At 41.7% G+C, this 16,369-nt stretch overlaps 2 protein-coding genes and 1 non-coding gene across 3 annotated transcripts; all 3 read left to right on the top strand.

Moving 5' to 3' along the window:
* On the top strand, positions 1–82 carry TRNAL-AAG (transfer RNA leucine (anticodon AAG)). Its single transcript has one exon. It is a non-coding gene; the product is annotated as a tRNA-Leu (tRNA).
* A 13,363-nt stretch (positions 83–13,445) lies between these two features.
* On the top strand, positions 13,446–14,883 carry H1-4 (H1.4 linker histone, cluster member). The gene has a single exon (XM_061147430.1). The coding sequence runs from the start codon at positions 13,525–13,527 to the stop codon at positions 14,182–14,184; it is 660 nt and encodes a 219-aa protein (XP_061003413.1). The 5' UTR covers positions 13,446–13,524; the 3' UTR covers positions 14,185–14,883.
* A 392-nt stretch (positions 14,884–15,275) lies between these two features.
* LOC133059846 (histone H2B type 1-M) lies at positions 15,276–16,246 on the top strand. The gene is made up of 2 exons (XM_061147444.1): positions 15,276–15,709; positions 16,011–16,246. The coding sequence occupies exon 1, from the start codon at positions 15,320–15,322 to the stop codon at positions 15,698–15,700; it is 381 nt and encodes a 126-aa protein (XP_061003427.1). The 5' UTR covers positions 15,276–15,319; the 3' UTR covers positions 15,701–15,709; positions 16,011–16,246.
* Positions 16,247–16,369: the final 123 nt, after the last annotated feature.

Genomic DNA, 16,369 nt, shown 5'->3' with positions numbered 1-16,369 from the left:
GGTAGCGTGGCCGAGCGGTCTAAGGCGCTGGATTAAGGCTCCAGTCTCTTCGGGGGCGTGGGTTCGAATCCCACCGCTGCCAATGTTTTTAGGACTTCCCTGTAGCTCAAACGATAAAGAACCTGCCTGCGATGCAGAAGACCAGGGTTAGATCCCTGAGTTGGAAAGTTCCTCTGCCAAAGGGAATGGCAATCCACTCCACTAAACTTGCCTGGAGACTCCCATAGACAGAGAAGCCGGGCGGGCCACAGTCCATGGGGTCTCAAAGAGTCGGACACGACTGAGCGATTAACACACACAAGCACAATGAAGGCCATACATGAAGAGCCCACAACTGACATTATTGTTTTCCCTGGTGGCTCAGACAGTCAAGTGCCTGCCTGCAATGCGGAAGTCCCGGGTTCAATCCCTGGGTCGGGAAAATCTCTTGGAGAAGGAAATGGCAATCCACTCCAGTACCTGTGCCTGGAAAATCCCATGAACCGAGGAGCCTGGTAGGTTACAGTCCATGGGGTCACAAAGACTCGGACACGAGTGAGTGACTTCACTTTCTTGCTCACTGGTTTCCAGTAGACTTGACCAATGGGAGTCACTGATAGACTATGTTGGTGAGACCAAGATATTTCTCTCCTTCTTGCTTTGCTTCCTGGGAAAACCCTGGAATTTCTCCTTCCTGGGATTCAGCCTACTGATCCTATATGGCTACAGTCCCACTAGAGAGCCGATCTCTTGGTGGTCTCAGCTCCTATCTCACCAGCCTGTGTCATTTCAGCTTCACTGGGAGTCCATCCCAACCCCTGGATGATGGTGGTACCTCTTTTTCTATTTGTCCCTCTAGCCCTCGGAGAAGTGGCAATTTCTTGCTGCTGCTTATTTTTGGTTACTCCTCATCTTTCTTTTGGTTTCTTAACTCTTTCATGATCTGTTTTTCTAATTACTGCTATTAGATTCTTCCTATGTGAACCCCTAGAACAGTTTTCTAACTGGATTGTACTAACAGAGTGACAGACAGTGGGGCTGAATCCAACTGATAAACATTGGTCTTTCCTGAGCAACTCGTATACAGAGCTGTCTTTGCAGCATTTTCTAAAACGTTTGTGGTGTCCAATATCTGCCCTGGGATATCTATCTGGGAAGGATAGAAGGCAGGAGGAGAAGAGGACGACAGAGGACAAGATGGTTGGATGACATCACTAACACAATGGACATGAGTTTGAGCAAACTCCAGGAGATGGTGGACAAGGAAGCCTGATGTGCTGTAGTCCATGTGGTTGCAAAGAGTTGAACATGGCTGAGTAACCGAACAACAAAATTATCTGCCCGAGAGCTCACGCTGCTGGCTGTATGGAGGATGTTTTTTTGTTTGTTTGTTTGTTTTTTCCCCCAGGATGCAGCTTCACCAGTGCAGGCTCAAGATTCATGTTTTACAAAGGGAGAAGCTTTATGACATCTGTGGTCTCTTAAAGCCCTATAGGACTCCAGAATTTCTCCATAGGAAAAGTTTAGGAACCACATTTTGGTTGGGAAGTGTATGGAGACAATTTATGTGAGACCAGTATTGGGTGGAAGGAGAAGAAAAGAAAAAAAATCTAAAAGCCTGAATTGTCCACATCACAGAAGAGGTAGGTCAGTGATGGAAACTAAAGGGGAAGCTGATGGCTTATGGTGAATGATGTTGGATTCATGATCTCCGAAGAAGATTTAGCTTCAGGACCAGGGACCAGGCTTGATCACTCAAGAGCTTTTGTGTAGCAGAGTTTTATTAAAGTATAAAAGTGAATTGAAAGTTGCAACTGACTCTTTACAACCCATAGACTACACAGCCCGTGGAATTCTCCAGGCAGGAATATTGGAGTGGGTAGCCTTTCCCTTCTCCAGGGAACCCTCCCAACCCAGGGATCAAACCCAGGTCTCCCACATTCCAGGCGAATTCTTTACCAGCTGAGCCATGAGGGATGCCCTCATTTAAAGCATAAAAAAGGACAGAGAAAGCTTCTGACATAGACATCAGAAGGGGGTTGGAGAGTGCTCCCCCCCACTAGTCTTAGCTAGGGAGTTACATACTTTTTAAATTGGTTATTACAATAAACCAAAAAAAGTCTCAAGGTTGTAAAGCTCTTACTAGACACACTCCCACAATTTACATTTTAAGATGACAGGATTAGAACTAATAGAAAGTTTGGGCTTCCCAGGTGGCTCAGATGGTAAAGTATCTGCCTGCAATGCCAGAGACCCGGGTTTGATCCCTGGGTCAGGAAAATCTCCTGGAAAAGGAAATGATAACCCACTCCAGTACTCTTGCCTGGAAAATTCCATGGATGCTACAGCCCATAGTGTTGCAAAGAGTCAGACATGACTGAGCAACTTCACTTTCACCAAACCCACTCCCATAATATACATTTTAACAAGATTAGTCAGAAGGTTCTCAAGGAGAAACATGTCCTCAAGCAGGATACATTGTTGCTATATAATCCTTAGTACAAAGTTTCAACTGAGTTGTTTTGTTGGGTAATCATCAGCTCCTGGATTAAAGAAAAAAAGTTTGTCCTTTTCTCCTCCTTGAGAACTCCAGAGTGCAGACCCCTTGCTCCTCCTCGGGGACCCCGGACTTCTTATTAACCTGCATAGGAATTGACTCTCTCAAAGCTACTGTGGATTAAGCTATGACTTCATAAACTAAGTATGTTGTCCTACAAATTTCTCCCTGTTGCTTACTGCATTCCCCTGTTTTTCTACCCCACCCCAAACCTAAAGAATACTCGGTTTGCGACTTTAAGAAATTTACTAAATTCTATTTCTCATGTTTTTTTCTACCCCACCCAAAACCTAAAGCACTAAAGAATAGTGCTTAGAAATAAAGCTTTAAAATATGAGAATAAAATTTCACTGTATGTGGTATAAAAACAATTTATAAAGGATGGTGGAATTAGTCAATGGAATTATCTTACCAAGAGGAGATGGTCTGTTAGTTTAAGTTCCTGGGCAAGTTGCTTAATGTCTTTGGATGCAATTTTGTCTTTTGGAAAATGGTGATAATCATAGCACATAAGTTTATCGTAAGAATTAAGTGATTAAGCATTTGTAAAGTGCTTAGAACAGTGCCTACCACATTGTATTTACTCTATGGTAAACTTTATAAGTATGTTGCAATATTCTAAACTGTAACTGACTATATTGATATTGTAACTGTCATAAATTATACTGGAATATCATGATTACTGTAAGTCTGGAAAATTCACATAAAAGCAAGTGTGAGAAAAAGAAGATTGGTGATTCCCTAGAAAAAGAAGAGTTTGTAGAATGGTAACTTGTTCAGTGTTTCTTTTCCACAAAACAAAACACTGTACACAAGTGTCCTTGGGGTGGTGGGACTGACTGATTGGGAGACTACTGCCGGATAAAAATACCTCTTACTCTAACTTGATACTCAAAAAGCATCCTCTGATCTATATTTTGGTCTCCTGACCATAAAGTGGTGGCTCAGATGGTAAAGAATCTGCCTGCAATGCAGGACACCTGTGTTCAATCCCAGGGTTAGGAAGATCCCCTGAAGGAGGGCATGGCAACCCACTCAGTATTCTTGCCTGAAGAATCCCCCTGGATGGAGGAGCCTGGTGGGCTACAGTCCATGGGGTCGAAAAAAGTCGGACATGACTGAATGACTAAGGACAGCACACAGCACAGACCAGAAAGTAAATACACCTCTGATGAACTAATTAATGTCATGGCTTACAAACTCAGTTCATGGGAACTTAGGTTTGTATAACTATAGTAATAGGTTAATAGATAAAAGGTAATACATAGGGTTGTTTACTATGTCTTAGTGTTATAAACACTTCAAAGACACTTTATCAAATCTTAAGGTACTCCTACTGAGTAGATAATTGTTGTGTCAGTTAGATTCTGCTAGATTAGATAACAAATAACCCCCCAAAACATGGTGGATAACAACAACAAGGGTTATTTCAGGTTCACATTGTATATTTTTTATAGATCAGCTGTGGCTCTGCTCCACATTTTCTTCATGGAGGGACCCAGACTTAAGGAACATGACATATAGAGATCTCACTGCTTGTAAAGATTCTGCTGGTATGTGGATCTACCTCACTTCTACTCACATTTTATCAACCAAAGCAACTCCCATGGTGGTGACTGATGTTGAGGCGATATATTCCTCACACGGGGAGGCATATTATAAATCCATATCCATGGGCAAGGATGTATAATCCTCCCCAAAAGGGCAGCAAAATATTGGGAGTAAAAGTGAAATCTACTGTACTATCTGCATCCAGGTTTTAAACATGAGAAATAGAATTTAGTAAATGTCTTAAAGTTTCTAATGGAGTAAGTGCTAGAATTGGGGTCTGAAATGAAGCTGTTTGTCTCCAGGACAGTGATAGCCAGAGAGTCCAACATGCCTCTGGAAATTCTCATCTGATATGCAGCTACTTGTGCATACAACTAAACTAAATAGGACTGACTATGGAACTAAGAGAATATTGTAATTTCTGAAGTTCGGTCATAAAAGATACTATGACTTCAATTTTGCCCTCTCTCGGATCACTCATTCTTGTGGAAGCCAGCTGTGATGCATTGAACACTCAAGCAGCTCAGTAAACAGGTATATGTGCCCAGGAACTGAGGCCTTTTGCCAACAGCCACCACTGACTTCCTAGCCATGTGAGAACTGGCTCTCCTATTCTCAATCAAGTTTTCAGGTGACTCTTCCAAAGCAAATATGACTCCAGTCTTATCAGAGATCTCACATCAAAACCAACCAGTTAAGTCACCCCCAAATTCCTGACCCATGGAAACTGTGTGAGATAATACATGCTTGTTATTATTTTAAACTATTAAACTCTGGGATAGCATATCATACAGCAATAGATAACTATACAAGAGTGTGTCTAATTGTCATGCTGAACCGCAGCTAGTTATGAATTAACAATCCTCTGTAAATGGATAAACCTTACATTTACAAGCATGAACTTAGGGAGAATGGGGAGGGAAATGTAAAAGGATGGCGAGGAAACAATAGGAAATAGTACAGATAAAGACAGAAAAGTAAAGAACACAGACAACATACAACAGCCTAAATGCAATCCAAACTACTCTCCACCTGCAGCTTCTGCAAGAACATTTTCGCTCCAGGTACCATAGAATTCCCTTTTTGGCAGTCCAGGGGTGAGTCACTGACCTCTCTCAGGCTTTCATTTTGAAACAATGATGGGTTCCTGGAGTTTCCATATGCTTCAACATCCAAATTAAGTTTAGAAGTGTTTATTAGATTGACTCTTTCCATATTTTTTGTTTTGGTTTTATTGATTTACTCAGTCTTAGGCCAGTGTAGAGCAATTTAACTCTGAGTTTAGAGTGCAAAATATGTGTGGGTTTGTGGATGAAGTAAAATATATATAAGACATTGAAATATATACATATTCTACAAGAGATAAAGAGATTAAGAACACCTGTTAAACTACACCTTCAATCTGCAGACTGAGACCTATTATTTATGAAATCAACTTCTTTGATTGTGATCATCTTTACTGAACTTAAATAGAGAAGAGAGGAGAGGGAATAGATGAGAAGAATAAACAGCAGAGCAAATTTCATTTAAAAGGAATATCTATTACTTCCTCAAAAGCTCAGTTAGGGCAAGCCTGAGTACACATGACTGTGACTGTATAATGAAAATTGTGGTTTTTAATGTAGGTTATAGTCAGAAAGGTTCTTAAAAAGTAAGTAACGGGCCAACTAATAACTTTTGAAAGTAAACTGAAACCATTATTGTGTAGGTTACAAAGCACTGAAAACTTAGTAACCTAAAATGACCACCATTTTATTATACCCATAGATTCTTCAAATCAAAATTTCATATTGAGCAGAGTGAAGTTGACTTCTCTTTAATGCCATGATATTTGGGACTTCAGCTGAGAAGACTTGACCACTGGAAGCTGGAAACAGCTGGAGATTCCTTCTCTCACATTGCTGTTCCTTAAACTAGGATGGTTCAAAAATTACAGAGACTAACCAGAGTATCCAAACGTCATCTCTATAGATAGATTGGCTTTCTCACTACATGGGGGCCTCAGAATCACTGAAATTCAGAGATGGATAGTTCGGAGATCAAAGCCTAGGGGTTGCAGCAAATAAGGCAGACGATGCCCTGCTTTTTAAGACCTGGCCATGAAAGTCCCACAGTTTCCCTTCCTCCATACTCTATCGGAGTAAGCTGTCACAAGGTCATTCAGATTCAAGGGGACGAGAATTAAATTTGATAGAGGAGTGAATGTGGGTCAGGAGAAACTGTTGTGACCGTTTTTGACAAATTAAACCTGCTATATTGTATAACATTATGGCAGAAAGTCAAGAAGAATTAAAGAGACTCTTGATGAAAGTGAAAGAGGAGAGTGAAAAAGTTGGCTTAAAGCTCAGCATTCAGAAAACTAAGATCATGGCATCTGGTCCCATCAATACATGGCAAATAGATAGGGAAACAGTGGAAACAGTGGCTGATTTTATTTTTCTGGGCTCCAAAATCACTGCAGATGGTGACTGCAGCCATGAAATTAAAAGACGCTTACTCCTTGGAAGGAAAGTTATGACCAACCTAGACAGCATATTAAAAAGCAGACATTACTTTGCCAGCAAAGGTCTGTCTAGTCAAGGCTATGTTTTTTCCAGTAGTCATGTATGGATGTGAGAGTTGGACTATAAAGAAATCTGAGTGCTGAAGAATTGATGCTTTTGAACTGGTGTGTTGGAGAAGACTCTTGAGAGTCCCTTGGACTGCAAGGAGATCCAACCAATCCATCCTAAGGGAGATCAGTCCTGGGTGTTCATTGGAAGGACTGATGTTGAAGCTGAAACTCCAATAATTTCACCACCTGATGCGAAGAGCTGACTCATTTGAAAAGACCCCGATGCTGGGAAAGATTGATGGCAGGAGGAGAAGGGGATGACAGAGGATGAGATGGTTAGATAGCATCACTGACTCAATGGACATGGGTTTGGGTGAACTCCGGGAGTTGGTGATAGACAGGGAGGCCTGGTGTGCTGCAGTTTATGGGGTCGCAAAGAGTTGGACGTAACTGAGTGACTGAACTGAACTGATATTGTATAACCAGAAGAATATCCATGAGTGGTAGACTAGATAAATAAATACATTGGTGCACAGGTAAAAATGGAATATTTAAAGGCAGTGCATATCAGCAAACTAGAACTCTCTGCAGCAGTATAACACAGAGGGACAACTTTACTCAGGGATAAAAGCAAAATACTCCAGATATGACTTTGCATATATAGATTTCAAAATCAGGACAAGCTAAACCATATTGCTTATGAATACATATATAAGTGATAAATCCATCAATAAAAAAACAAGTATATAATTTCAGTGAAAGTCCAGATAAAGAGCAAAAAGAGGAGAGAGAACACCTAGATGTCTGGAAGCTCAGCACCCATTATTTTTTTTTTAAATAAGCATGTTGTTTGCTAATAGTAAAGTCTTGAAAAACTGTTAAAGTTTGGGACAGAAGAATAAAAGCCATCTATAGTTTCCACCTATGTTTCCACCCCTTTGGCAAATCTGTGCCACACTTAGGTATATTTCTCCCTTCTATGAAAAAAGTTATAACATGGTGAGATACAGAAATCTTTTCTTAGGAAACTTTTTTTTTTGAACTAATTTTAGATTTACAAGAAAGTTGCAAGAATAGTTTTTTTAAAAGTTTCCTTATATCCCTCAACTGGCTTCTCCTAATATTAATGTCTTACATAACCATTATACAGTTTTGGTGAATAGGAAATGGACATTGGTGCAATACTGCTCACTAAACTTTAGACTATATTCAAATATCACAGATTTTTCCACCAAGCCCTTGTTCTGTTGTAGGGTCTTATTCAGGATCTCACAGTGAATTGACTTAAATGTTTGTCTTTAGTCTCTTCCAGTCTATAATTCCTTGTCTGTCCTTTGCTTTTATGCACTTCACATTTTCGGAATATTGATGTTCATTATTTTGTTTTTCTGGTTTTTGTTTGGTTTGGTTTCTTGTCTGAATCGGGTGTTCATTGTTGCAGATGGACTTCTCATTGTGGTGGCTTCTCTTGCTGAGCATGGGCTCTAAGTGCTTGGCCTCAGTAGTTGTGGTGCATGAGCTTAGTTGCCCAGAGGCCTGTGGGTTCTTCCAGGATCAGGGATTGAACCCATATCCCCTGCATTGGCAGGTGGACTCAGCCTCTTAACCAACAGGGAAGCCCTGATCAGTTATTTCTTAAAATGTTCCTTGGTTTGAATTTGTCAGCTTTTCTCATCCTGCATTTTGCCAGGAAATATCACAAAAATGATGAAGTATCCTTCTCAGTGCAAGGAGTTGATGATATTGATGTGTCTACTACTTGTGAGCTTTACCTTACTCAATTAAGGTGGCATCTAGGTTTCTCCACTATGAACTTATTTCCTTTCTCTTGTACTAGAGAGACATCTTGGGGAAGATACTTTGAAAGTATACAAATCCTGATTTCTCCTTCAAATTTCACTCAGTTTTAGCTTCACCTCTTGATTTTAGCTTAACTGCAACAAGGAAAAGTTGTCTGTTTTCCTTATGTATGTTCTCTATGGATATATATTTTATCTGTGAGTTAAAATCCAATCTTATCCATTTGTATTTTATTGTTCAAATCATACCAGCTTTAGACTGGCTTGCAACCTTTTTCAACAAATTTTCATTTTATTTTAAGCAACTTCCTATTTTCTGGCACCACAAATTAATCCTAGTCCACCCTGTATTTTTCGTACTCCAGTTTTGGAGCCAATCCCTTCTCCAGGGGCCCCTGGGTTCTTTAATTGAAGAACGATGCTTAAAAAGCAAAGATTGTGTGCCAAGTGTGCTAATTCCTACTAGGCTCTAACTGCTTTTAGGTCCTCTCCACTGACAGAGCAAGGAAGTGTCTGTGTCTATTAATCCATGCACATACACATTCTCCTAGGTTTCTCTATACATAAAACTGTAGAGGTATTTTAAAATATAACTTTATATAAATACTTCTGATCTTAATCTAGTACATGTTTCATTTTAGCCAAATACTTCTTTTTCCACTAGTGAGAACACCAGATCTCACTTTCTACATTGTATTTACCTCTTTATTCAATTCTAGTAGAGGCATAGTAGTTTCAGAATTGCTAATCCCTATCTCTGAGCTAACACTATTGCATTGCAACCTTTATGTCTACCTACTTTTGTCTTATCCTTGTAGTATCCAATCAAGATTCTGTTTTCTATAGTTACTTAAGTTAATTTTAATCCTTCCCAATCCCTTTTGTGTTAATAATTTAATACATTTTGGTTCATTTGTTAGTGTTTGTATTCCATTCTGAGTTCCCCCATTCCTATTACTTTTAATAATGTGATTGTTTCACTGGTATATGAAATCTTACTATAGCTGTAACAGTCAGAGTTACAGCTCAGAAAACTGTCACTGACTCTTCATCACTACGACTCAGCTCCCATTCCTCCCTTTTCCCCATTCCCTTCTAATCCCCACTCCCAGAGATAACAATGCTCTTTCATTTTTGGTTTATCCTTCCTGTATATCTTTTGCACAAATGAACAAAAAAATGTATTTTCTTATGTCGTCATCATTCCCTTACAGAGGGAATCATACTATGGATACTCTTTTGCATTTGACTTTTCACTTAACCATCTCTTCTGGAATTCATTCCTTAATAGCTCATACAGATTGTCCTCATTCATTTTTGTAGGTGCATATTACCCAATTGTGCATATGTGTCCTAATTTATTCACTTTTTTATGTGAATATTAATGTTCATTCCAATATTTTTACAGTTCCAAACAATGCTGCAAACTTGGGTATGCCCTCTCCCCCTCAGTTTTATTTGTTGAATTAAATAAAAAGAGTAACAATTTATAAAATAATATATGGCCCATTTTAAGAAAAGGTTTCCAGAAAAGCCCTGTACCAAAAGCCAAGATAGTGTGACTCTTAAGAGTCCACAAAGCGGAGTCTTCTCCATCAGACAGTGATTTACACGTGGTGTTCACAGCGTTATCTTGGCTGTGTTCATACACCACCACTCCTATGAGGAAGCTGGAGAAGGGAAAACTTGTTTATCCAAAAAAAGCACCTCTTCCCCAAACCCTGTCTTCAATAATGCAATCATGGTAAACTACTGAAGTAGAAAAGTCCAGAATCAAGCGTTTGATTAGAGCCCAGAATTTTGGAGTAAAAGAACCAAGTTATACGCCTCCCTTTCCTTTCAGCTTTTCTACAAATCACAAAGTTCCTCTTAGCACAGTTACTATCTTGTTCACAATGGAAATATATGTAGAGTGCTCCTATTTTTTATGACTCAGGGTTTCTTAGAGACTTTAAAAAGCCAGTAATAGGAAGTTACTTTTTTTAGTTCACCAGAGATTAATACACTTGAGAATATTTAATGGCTATAAAGTTTCAAGAAATTGCTTCAGGAAAGACTTCTCCAAACCCAACCATGTGAACTTGTACTGTAGGAAATACATTTTACATGGGGACACCCAGCACACAGTCAAAAAGCTGTGTAGATGGCACTTCCTTGGTGGTCCAGTGGTTAAGACTGTGTGCTTCCCCTGCAGGGGTGATGGTTTGACCCTCTGTCAGGAAGATGAAATCCTGCCTGCCCCGAAGTGCAGGAAAAAAAAGCTGTGTAGACAACTGAAACTAAATGCACTGGGCTCTGATATTTTGTATTCTATTCTAGTTCATTGAAAGAGAAACATTTTGACCTTGTACTACAAACTCAGTAACTTGATTTCAAAACCTTTAATGATTGTTCAGACCTGTAGCCTGAAAAACACCTGTGTTGAGAGCAAATGCTTTGAAGTCAGATAGCTGTAAGCTGGAATCCTGGATGCACTTCTTAACAGGAGTCTTCTCAGGAGAATTCAGGATTATCTGGGGCAAGATGGTGGAATCTATATTTAAAATACATTTACAACACACACACACACTGATACCAACACCCTATGTAATTCTGATTTAACTGATAGATAATTGGAAAATGGAACATTTTGGTGTTACTTTTATTTCAAATAAATGCTTGATGTGATAGTGGCAGATCCTTGATGTCTTCCTTAATTCTGTCAAATAGTTTTATGTATAGAAAACATACTGCATCATAGGACATGAGCATAGGTGACTTAAAAGATCACAGAATATGAAGGATTTAAGTGCCTCAAAGTCTGATTTAGTTAGGGATACATAGAATAAAGTGAAGCATTTGAGAGAATTTTAGTGTGTTCTGTTGATTTCAACTATTTAGGGGAGTGGTTTTGTTTGTCATTGAAAAGGAGTATAACCCCACTGTTCTAAGATAAAATGTCCATAAAATCAGTTTCTGTAGTAATCATCAACTGATCTGTTTTAGAACCTTATTCATTCCATTTTATTTTAATATATAAGAAATCATACATTTATTTTTCACTAGCATGCACAAATTACATTGAAAATGTTTATTTGGTAAGTCATTCAAAATATCAATAAATTATATGTCTTATATATCAGATTAAGCATTAAAAGTTAAACTAGACTGTTTTGAGATATTTCATTAATGTATCCAATGTCTGTATCCTCTTATTTCAGTGGTAGAATCTTGTGTGTGGAAGAAATTGCGTGCAATAGAACTAAAAATTAATATGATGTCTAATGCTATGTTCGATACCTGGGTCAGGAAGATTGTCTGGAGGAGGAAATGGCAACCCACTCCAGTATCCCTGCCCAAAAATTCCATGGGTGGAGGAGCCTGATTGGCTACAGTCCATGGAGTTGCAAAGCGTTGGACAGGACTGAGCGATTTCACTTTCAATGCTATGTTACAACCACAGAATTGTATCATATCACCTTATATCACTGGACAAAGTTTCAAGTCTTTCAAGTACGTGACCTGCAGATTTTGAAGACAATTCCATACAGACCATTTTCCAGGAATAATTCCTTTAGTTGAGTTTTTCATTGCCAACATGTACTGCTTTAGGGATTGCCAACATGTACTACCTAAACAAAACCACTTTTTGAAGACCTTGCAAAGAGTGTTTTCAGAGGACAAAGACTTAACTTGGATAATTCCTCAAAGCTTTGTGTCTCAGCTGGAAATCTGAACTTGTCATTCAATTCTGCTTGCATGACAAATCACTGCAGTCATGTCCAACTCTGTGCAACCCTATGGACTTCAGCCTGCCAGGCTTCTTGTCCGTGAGATTCTCCAGGCTAGGATACTAGAATGGGTTGCATGCCCTCCTCCAAGACCATTCAATCCTACATGTAACTTATTTTCTTTTTTATGGAGCGCTGGGAAGCAGAAGGGCCTTGATCTTCATGACTGAAGCCATATTTGCTGTGTAAACTAGTCACTCATCAGCTATACAGTGATAACAGGGTCTGAGTTTCTCTAGTAATGGAAATAGATACGTTACAATCTATACTTTCCATTTAGTTCCCCTTATGATCAATGCCTGAATTTCAATCCTAAGAATATATTACTATTTGATTGTGAATCATATACCAAAAGAATCCAGCAGGACTGCAGGCATGTCGTCCAAGTGCACTGCCACTTCCAGTGACTTTATGGACAACATCTGTGTGTTATTTGAAAATTAATCCATTTACATCTGTGTACCCTGGCTATGTTTTGGATTCCCTTTCCTTCAAAAATATCCTGAATTCAAGGTATCTAAAGTCCTGGAGCAGTTGTCCGGAGGAAGACAGGCAACAGCCCCGCCCCCAACCCTTGGGAGCAGAAAGGAAGAGAATTATCCTAAGGAATTATTTAAAAATCCAGACGCGGTAGACACAAATAAAACTATGGCTGCATAGGTTGATGTCCCAAGGGCCCAAAATTTAACGTCACATGTGCAATAATTTGTTTAGCATTAAACTAAACCAGTTTGATGAACTCAAATGCCCTCGGCTCAATAGGCAGGACTCTCCGAGGAGCCTGTGTTACTTCCCTCACTTAAGCGCAGATTTATAATAAAAATCTTAATGCCAGTGACATGGTTTTTGGACACATAAGAACCTAAGCACTTGGAGAATCATATTTGAGAGGTCAGAAAACTCCACAGTTAAAGATCGGTGTATAATTTACTAAGAAAATAGAAAGTTTTGTTTCTCTGAGTCGAAATTTGACGAGCACGGCGGGAAATATTGCAGGTTTTTGGCATAAGGTTTTGTGCTTTCCTCATAATTTGAGACCTGCGTGAAGCCTGAGGCTTCGGGGATCACTTTCTGAGAAAAATCGGGCAATTCGATGCAGAGAATTTTGATATTTTTGGCATTTTTTGAGGTGTAACAAACACAACTCGGGATCCGAGAGGACACTCTGCGGCTGCCAGCGAGGCGGGCTGGACAGCGCACCAATCACGGCGCAGCTCCGCCCTATATAAACGGGCGGGCGCAGCGGCGCGGCCCGAGTCCCGGCCAGTACCTCTGTTTCCGGCTCGAATTGCTCTACCCACGCCCGCCTTCAACATGTCCGAGACTGCGCCCGCCGCGCCCGCTGCTCCGGCCCCCGCCGAGAAGACGCCTGTGAAAAAGAAGGCCCGCAAGGCTGCAGGTGCCGCGAAGCGCAAGGCGTCTGGGCCCCCGGTGTCCGAGCTCATCACCAAGGCTGTCGCCGCCTCCAAGGAGCGCAGCGGCGTGTCTCTGGCTGCGCTCAAAAAGGCACTGGCCGCCGCCGGCTACGATGTGGAGAAGAACAACAGCCGCATCAAGCTGGGTCTCAAGAGCCTGGTGAGCAAGGGCACCCTGGTGCAGACCAAGGGCACCGGGGCTTCCGGCTCTTTCAAGCTCAACAAGAAGGCGGCCGCCGGGGAGGCCAAGCCCAAAGCCAAGAAGACGGGTGCGGCCAAGCCCAAGAAGTCCACAGGAGCAGCTAAGAAGCCGAAGAAGGCCACTGGGGCGGCAACCCCCAAGAAGAGCGCCAAGAAGACCCCAAAGAAGGCAAAGAAGCCTGCTGCGGCTGCAGGAGCCAAAAAAGCGAAGAGTCCGAAAAAAGCGAAAGCAGCCAAGCCGAAGAAGGCGCCTAAAAGTCCAGCGAAGGCCAAAGCCGTGAAACCCAAGGCGGCTAAACCAAAGACCGCCAAACCTAAGGCAGCCAAGCCAAAGAAGGCGGCGGCCAAGAAGAAATAGGAAGTTCCTTTGGCCCACGGCTTCGAAGCTCGACACAACCCAAAGGCTCTTTTCAGAGCCACCCAAAGATCTCAGGAAAAGAGCTGTTGCACACTTAAGGGGGCGTGGCTGGGCGGAAGAGGCGGCAAGCGGGGGGCGGGCCTCGCTGGGATGGGAGGTGGGCCTTAACAGTAGGGTTTCCTTTATGTTGAGGGTAGTACTAGCAAACAGCGGAGTTGGGCGGGGTAATCGGTTTGCGCCCAACTTGCTTGAACCCTTTACGTGCCTCACAGAACAGTGCGCTGGTTTGACGTGAACTCCGTACACTGACTCAAATGGCACAATAAAATCGAGCACAAGTTTAGGGAAAGCAATTATCCAGATTTCCCAGGCTCCACGTTCTGTAGGATTTTGTAAACCCCAAATGGGAAATTTAAGCATTTACCATTTTACAAGAGATGGTTAGTCATTGGGTTACTTGCACATTTTCTTTAACGAGGACATACTGGACATTTGCGGGGGAATTATGCCTCAGTATCTTGACCACTATGGTTTTTTTTAAGTAATAAAAATTCATCAGGGCTTCTGGTAGAGGACGAAGATAAGGGATGGTGAATTTAATTACAGGATGACCCAGCCCACATGGTGGAGTGGTGGCTACAATGGGTTAACTGTCCATTGGTTCCCTTCCCTGAGGCGCAGGATGATGCTTTTACCGAGCTATCCCACCAGCCCCACGAGAACATTAAGACGGCCACTAGGTGCGGGACCCGAGCCAATTCTCAGCATTACACAAGGGAACAGAGAAGTTGCCTTTAGCTACAAACCTAAAACTGGCACTTTCCAAATTACTTCTATCTGCTAGCTGTGAAATACGCAATGCAAGGTCCTGAACAGGCTATTTATACTAGCTCTGGGTAGCCTAGTCTAGGCCCTGTGATTGGGTCAAAGCAAAGTAACAAAGCAGCCAATGAAAAGGTAGACCTGTTAAAATAATTTACATTTGTGTTTATGACGCCACAATAAAATAAATCCAATCCTGCGCGAGATCTTACGAACCTCATTTGAATACCGCGTCTATAAATAAATGTGACCTCACTCGCGGTAACTATTTTCCCAGCTGTTGGCATAACTGTTCCGTTTTTTTATCGGTAAGATGCCTGAACCCACCAAGTCAGCTCCAGCCCCAAAGAAAGGCTCGAAGAAGGCGGTAACCAAGGCGCAGAAGAAGGACGGCAAGAAGCGCAAGCGCAGCCGCAAGGAGAGCTACTCCGTGTACGTGTACAAGGTGCTGAAGCAGGTCCACCCGGACACCGGCATCTCGTCCAAGGCCATGGGCATCATGAACTCCTTCGTCAACGACATCTTCGAGCGCATCGCGGGCGAGGCGTCGCGTTTGGCGCATTACAACAAGCGCTCGACCATCACATCCAGGGAGATCCAGACGGCCGTGCGCCTGCTGCTGCCCGGGGAGCTGGCCAAACACGCGGTGTCCGAGGGCACCAAGGCCGTCACCAAGTACACCAGCTCCAAGTAAACTTGCCAAGTAAGCGTCTTTACACCCAACCCCAAAGGCTCTTTTAAGAGCCACGCATGTTCTCAGCAAATGAGTTGTAATCCTTTCATTACAAAGGCTATATTCCGATTCCTACCATATTTAAATCTTCACTAGCACTCTTTAAGGTTCTATTGCTCTGCGTAAGAATTACTATGGGCAAGCTAGACAATGCATGCCATACATTGCCCACTACAGGCAAGAAGTTACACAGAACCATGATACCACGAAACCATTTATCGATTTGCCCTGAAAATGCCGTTTAAACTACAGCTTTCTTTTCCGTACGTAGGTCTTCAAGTTGATCCTGACGTTGATCCGGAATTTGGCGATGAACCCTTACCCAGAATACGAAAGACCATGCTCTTAACCAACTTCATTCTGCGCACAGCTTTTCCATTTTTCTTTTCCTTCCCCCCCCCCCCCTTTTCATTTTTAAACCACAGATACATGTATTTCAGGGAGGGGCGGGGGGATGCTGAAGACGGAATTTTCACAGAAATGTCAACAAAGGTTTTTTCTGGTTTCCTTGCTTTGTAATTGGTGCGGTTTCTGTGGTGAGGAGGAGCCTACGCTTTCCTAAAGGCACCGAGGAAAAGAAAAAGGAAGCCTTGAAATCCTGTCAGCTGCTACAATTTCTTTCCCAGAAAG

Source organism: Dama dama, chromosome 7 (assembly GCF_033118175.1).
Source record: "Dama dama isolate Ldn47 chromosome 7, ASM3311817v1, whole genome shotgun sequence".
Taxonomy (NCBI): Eukaryota; Metazoa; Chordata; class Mammalia; order Artiodactyla; family Cervidae; genus Dama; species Dama dama.
Note: the sequence above shows the minus strand (reverse complement) of the source record. Positions and strands in the feature narration are given on the sequence as shown.